At 44.6% G+C, this 6,017-nt stretch overlaps 1 protein-coding gene across 2 annotated transcripts; it reads right to left on the bottom strand.

The window, feature by feature from the left end:
* Positions 1-469: 469 nt before the first annotated feature.
* On the bottom strand, positions 470-4,743 carry tlr3 (toll-like receptor 3). Of its 2 annotated transcripts, XM_028977580.1 has the most exons (5): positions 4,468-4,743; positions 3,802-4,251; positions 3,382-3,576; positions 1,128-2,971; positions 470-961 (listed from the first exon to the last, which is right to left on the bottom strand). In XM_028977580.1, the coding sequence occupies exons 2-5, from the start codon at positions 4,231-4,233 to the stop codon at positions 733-735; spliced, it is 2,700 nt and encodes an 899-aa protein (XP_028833413.1). In that variant the 5' UTR covers positions 4,234-4,251; positions 4,468-4,743; the 3' UTR covers positions 470-732. The 2 variants fall into 2 exon arrangements, with proteins under 2 accessions (XP_028833413.1, XP_028833414.1); XM_028977581.1 differs by lacking the exon at positions 4,468-4,743 and having other exon boundaries at positions 3,382-3,574; positions 3,802-3,893.
* Between the last annotated feature and the right edge of the window lie 1,274 nt (positions 4,744-6,017).

The following is a 6,017-nucleotide window of genomic DNA, read 5'->3' as shown; positions in this document are numbered from 1 at the left end:
TGTTTAAATAGGCACGAAAGGTACAGAGCCTGTTCTACCACTGACTGTGTTCATTTCAAATAGTCAGTTCAATCTTCATGCACAACAATTGGCACAGGAATGTCACATTTCTTCTTGCAGACGGCTGCTATGCAAAACAAAAGCATGGTCCTGCGACGCCCCATCTTACAGTTCGAATCCCGGTCTGCCAAGGTGCCACTAAGGTGGCACTGAGCAAAGCACCGTCCCCACACACTGCTCCTCGGGTGCCTGTCATGCTCACTGCTCACTCAGGGTGATGGGTTAAACGAAGAGGACAAATTTCACCGTGTGCTGTGCATCACATGTGACAATCACTTCACTTTTTTTTTGTTCTTTTGATGCTTGTCAAGTGAGGCCAGTTCTGCATTCTAATTGGCTGGACAATTAGAGGCAGTAGATCTGGAACAATAGCTGGACATGGCGAGGAAGAAAACGCATACGCACGATGTCACGAAACAGGGGTTTAATAAATGTTGAACAGGACACGGGAGACATCAAGTAACAGCGACCCAACCACGAACAGGGCAGCTTTATACAATCAGGAAACATAATGGCACAGGACCAACATGAGTTGCCCCTTCCGGGCCGGATCACGACACTAATTCTGTGTCTGAACTAGGACTTACAACGACGAGGCAATAATAACAGTATTAATACAATTATAATTAAAACTTACAATTGAAATGAAGCAAACATATGTGGAAAACCGAGCTACTCCACTCTGTTGCTGGCTGCCAGTGCCAAGCGCAGCTTCTGCTGGAAGGCAGGGATGCGCTCCTTATGAACAGGCCAGTCCAGCACGCAGCTTGGCTTTACCATGCCGCGCCGAAGCAGCAGCGAGCTGTGCAGATGGAAGTCTTGGATGTCCTGCAGCAGGATCAACACCACAGAGTCTCGACTGTCCTCGATGATCTGGTGCAGCGCATGATGGGCCTTGAACCTACAAACGAAATCTGTTAACATTAAGGCTCAATGGAGAACCCAGAGATACAACAAGATACAATTTTTTTATACATCAGTTAACAAGACAACTGACCAACTGAACCAATCTCACATTTTCATGTCTACTACGTGTGTTTAGTGTTTCCTCAATCGTTTAAACCTACCTTCTGCACCATGGATCTTGCATAAGACGCTCTGTGATGACGAACACAATTTTTCGAGACTTTCCCATGTTTTCCACAATGCTTTGAAGTTGTGAACACCCTGGCACAACGTCCCGATCCTCTAAGAAGAACCCAATCCCTTCATCCTCCAAAGGAAGCAACTGACGCTCTACCCAGCCTCCGTCCCGAGCAGCGTGGATGACGTAGCCATCATACTCATACCTCCCTTCCTCCACGTGCTCGTCCCTCAAGCCTAGGGTCCGGCTGACCATGACACTCCAGTAGAACTCAATCCTCCAGCCCTGGAAGTGTATAAGGAAGGCGGTCACCAGCATGGTCAGGACCACTGTGCTACTGAGCACATAGAGGGCCTGGAAGGGTGTCATGTCCTTGCAAGAGAGCGGGTCAAAGTCCATGATCGAGCGGTTGTTGTAGGCTGGTGGGGTGTTACAGATGTAGTTCTCGTAAAGTCCCGGCACGCTGGCGTTGGTGTGATTGAGCCACTCGACGAACCACAGGATGCTATCACAGGTGCAGTCATACGGGTTTCGCTCCAAATGAAGCTGAGTAAGGTTTGCTAGGGCTGGCTTGAACACCCCCTTCGTTACCGAGGTCACCAGGTTCTTTTGCATCCACATCTGCCGCAAAGAGCTAAGGTCAGCAAATATGGAATCCCTGAGATTATTCAGGACATTTGCACTGAGGTTTAACTGCTGAAGGTTGTGGAGGCCCTGTAAACCATTCCGTGGAATCTCATCCAGACCGTTGTTGTCCATGTTTAGGACTGTTAGTCTACTTAGGCCTCTGAGGAAAAGCACAGGACCACCAGGGTTGGCGTCCTTCCACAGACGTGCCAAGTTGTTGTGCTCCAGCTTCAGCTTTTGGAGCTGGTTTAGTCCCTCTAGTAGTCGGTCATTGATATTTGCAATGTTGTTGTTGCTGAGGTCCAACCAGGTCAAGTTGACAAGGGGATGAAAAGGTGACGGCTCCATGTCCAGACTGCCGGTTAGTGCACTGCCCAGCAACAGGGCCTTCAGAGTGGGCACATGGATGAAGGAAGATGTTGTGAGCGATAACTTCTGATGGTTGAAGGAAAAATCCAGTTTCTCCAACTTCTGCAGTCCCTCCAACTCAGATCCTGTCAGAAGCTGAGAAATGAAGTTCCCAGCCAACAGAAGAGTAGTAAGGTTGCCAAAACTGCTGAATGCACCAGGGCTCAGATATGTGATAGCCATATACGTCAGGTTAAGTGTTTCAAGAGGCGACCCAGCCAGCGAGGCAAATGTCTGGTTGTTGATATTTTTAATCCCAGTGCTGCTCCAACTCAGGTCCAGACTCTTCAGACTAACAAGGCCAGAGAATGTGAATGCTGTGATCCCCCTCATGGCAGTGTACCGCATGCACAGATCCTCCAGTCTGGACAGTGGTTCGAAGACGAAATCATCGATCACAGGACTGGGAGCAGTATGAGTCTTAACCAGAGCGTGACACAAACTGAGCCACCTCAGGTTGCTCAGTCGAGTAAATGTCCCTTGTCTCAGGTGTTTTATGTTGTTGCCTTCAAGAGAAAGGGCCTCCAGTTGAGGTGTCCACTGGAAGGACCCATCCTCAATCTGAGATATTTTATTATCAGCCAGATTTAGCGTCCTGAGCTTGGTTGCGTTGAGTCCCTCAAATGTTTTTGTGCTGAGACTGACCTGCCCGGTGTTTCGAAGGGACAGATTTTGGACTGCTGTTCCAGACAGCTCCTCACACAGTAAAGATGTGAGCTGAGGACTGAGCTTACTGTCATCCATTATAAGCACTTTTATCCCTTGGATGGGTTTAAAGCAGCCAGGTTCAATCTGTATACAGAAACAAGACAATTCATGGTTTTTAATATGTTTCTCTGGCATATTGCAGCATGTCACAAACATAAAGGATAAAGTGATAAAGGCCTTCATCTTAATATTTACATGTTTGAATAAATACACAGGTTGCAATATATATATATAAAGCATCTGAGGTCACTTCATACAAAACCTTTTTTATACAATAGCAATCGTCACAAGTTTTGTGTGAAGTCAATAAATGAATAAACAAACAAACAACTGGTGGAAAGCAAATGCTCATATTTGCAAATAGAATGCTGGGAAAACATATTTTGATAACTTAGGCCATAAAGATTTCACAGTGTTATTTGTATGTCTGAAAAAATATATAAATCATCTGAGATCAACATCTCTATATATTCACATAATTAATAAAATCCTACCTTTTTCAAATTTGGCAATGAAGAAAGCTTGAGGACCTCTAGTGAAGAACTGCTTAGGTACAATAAGTCGTCCATTAAAATGCTTTCTAAAGCGTTCCCCGAGAAAGAAAGGCTCACAAGGTTCTGTAGCTGCGGTCGGGTCCCCAGTTTCACAGAGGTCAAAGCGTTTTTAGACACGTCCAGCCACATCAGCCTCTAGAAAGAAAGACATTAACTGCTGCTTGGTGAACAGAACTTGATCGGGCCTAATGCTTCATTAGATAACCAAAAATAATTGAAAACAGATCTGAAGCCGGTCCTCCATCTGACAAAATAGACTATTTCGATTTAAAAACGCAATGTGCGATGCCCGTCTGCAAATGATGGCACACCCAGTCGCACAAGACGAACTGGCTAGGCAGGTTTTCTCGTAACAGGCACCTGAAGGGCGGTGAAGGGTTCACCCCTGGGCTTCAGCCGGTTGCCGGCGAGGTTGAGATGAGTCAGGTTGGCGCAGTGCTGCAGATCCTTCTCCTCCAGCAGGTGCAGTACGTTGTGCTGCATGACCAGGTTCCTCAGCAGCGGCAGCGATGAGCAGAGTCCGCCATCCAGAGACGCCAAGCTCTGGATGCTGTTGTATCCCACATCCAGCACTTGCAGGGCTGGGTAGAGCGACAACGCGGAGGGGTCCAGAGACCTCAGCCGGTTGTGTGCCAGGTTGAAGCCGGTTATGTTCTTTGGCAGGTTATCGGGAACGGCATTCAGACTCATATGGCTGCAGTCTGCGGTGCAGTCCTTGAACTCACAACGTTGCTTCTTAGAGGCAAAGCTGGATCCTGCAACTAGTAGCGCCAAGCAGATGAACAGATTCATGGCTTTACTCCCAGTTACCTAAATGATGTAGTGAAAAAAAAGACAAAAAAAAAAAAAGTAAGCTCCAAAGTCAAGCAAACACGACATATTGACAATGTTTTTTTTCCATGCATCAAATCAGTCTTTTTTTATTCCCAATTAGGCATTTCTACACATACACTTTCTAGCAGCTGAAATGTCCACAGACCTCATGCAACGAATGGAAACGCCTTATTGCAACGACAGAGAACCTACCCGTTCAAAACTTCATTATTCCGAACGCTGGAGCAGCAACTCCACGCGTGTCCGTGTTCTCGAAAACGAAACTGGCGCGGCGAGCCTCGACACGTCGCTGATTAAGTGGCGCTTTATTAATGCAGTGTGTTGGGGCTGCTACACGACGACGACATTTGATCGGCCTGTCTTACTCTCTACGAATCTGTCACACTTTTCATTCTTTGTTATTTCAAAATAAAAAAAATGTGCATTCATAGGCGAGCGCTATGATGTCCAGCTTGGATGTCGCGAATTGGCGTGTGATCCGCTGTGCGCATGCGCAAGAAACCAAAAAAAAAGAGGGGTGTGCGCATTCACTCTTTGACCCACAGAAAATCTTTTTATACCACCTTATCAAGTTGTTCAAGTATAAGTACGTACAGAAAGTTTGGACACACCTCCTCATGCAATGTGTTTTCTTTATTTTCATGACCATTTACGTTGGTAGATTCTCACTGAAGGCATCAAAACTATGAATGAACACATGTGGAGTTATGTACTTAACAAAAAGTGAAATAAGTGAAAACATGTTTTATATTCTAGTTTCTTCAAAATAGCCACCCTTTGCTCTGATTACTGCTTTGCACACTCTTGGCATTCTCTCGATGAGCTCACCTGAGATGGCTTTCCGGTGACTGTGGAGGCCAGGTCTCCACTTTTTGTTCATTCATAGCTTTGATGCCTTCAGTGAGAATCTACCAATGTAAATGGTCATGAAAATAGAGAAAACACATTGAATGAGAAGGTGTCCAAACTTTTCTCCTGTGCTGTGTAATTAAGTAATTTGAAGAAAATGTTACCATGAAAATGTTTCATTGTATTTGGATCGAGCGTGTCTACTTCATGCTTCTATATGCATCTGATAGAACAAATATTACATAGTGCAAATATTATTTCTGGCAGCCATACATGTGGCCGCTCATTTCAGTCAGTACAAAGAATGCGCTGAGAAGAATAAATAATACACTGTTAAAAGTAAAAAGCCCGCAGAAGAAAAGCAGGATAGCACAAGTGCATGGCGACGGAATTGGACTGCCATACGAACAGGATCTTTCAAAAGAAAATCTTTCTTTGAAAACTGTGCCACCACTAACATGCTATGACCTAAAAGAACATACGCTGTCAGTCTTGACTATTAAACTGGAGTAAGTATATGTAAATGAAAAGCTGAACTTCAGGTTATAATAGTTCCCCCAACTTATAATTTCAGCAAAATCATATTTACTATTTAATTGTGCTTAAATGTGAAGTTGAGGGAACATTAAGCACTGCCCTGTGTAAACTCACAGTGTAACGTGTGGGTTCACAGTGTCAGCACAGCTATTTGGGCGTGAAGTTGAGAAAACATAAAGATGCTTTTTATTTTTTACATTGTAGTTGAAAACGAATAAATAGCATGTTGATGTGGTGGCGTGAGATGATCTTAAATAATGCAGTGAATAAAGCCTTATTCAAGTCATAAATAAATATAACTTGCCAAATGACTTAAGATTATATTTAATTCCATGGTTTGATGTGAGCAAAGGTCA

Source organism: Denticeps clupeoides, chromosome 4, assembly GCF_900700375.1.
Source record: "Denticeps clupeoides chromosome 4, fDenClu1.1, whole genome shotgun sequence".
In the NCBI taxonomy this organism is placed as follows: domain Eukaryota; kingdom Metazoa; phylum Chordata; class Actinopteri; order Clupeiformes; family Denticipitidae; genus Denticeps; species Denticeps clupeoides.
Note: the sequence above shows the minus strand (reverse complement) of the source record. Positions and strands in the feature narration are given on the sequence as shown.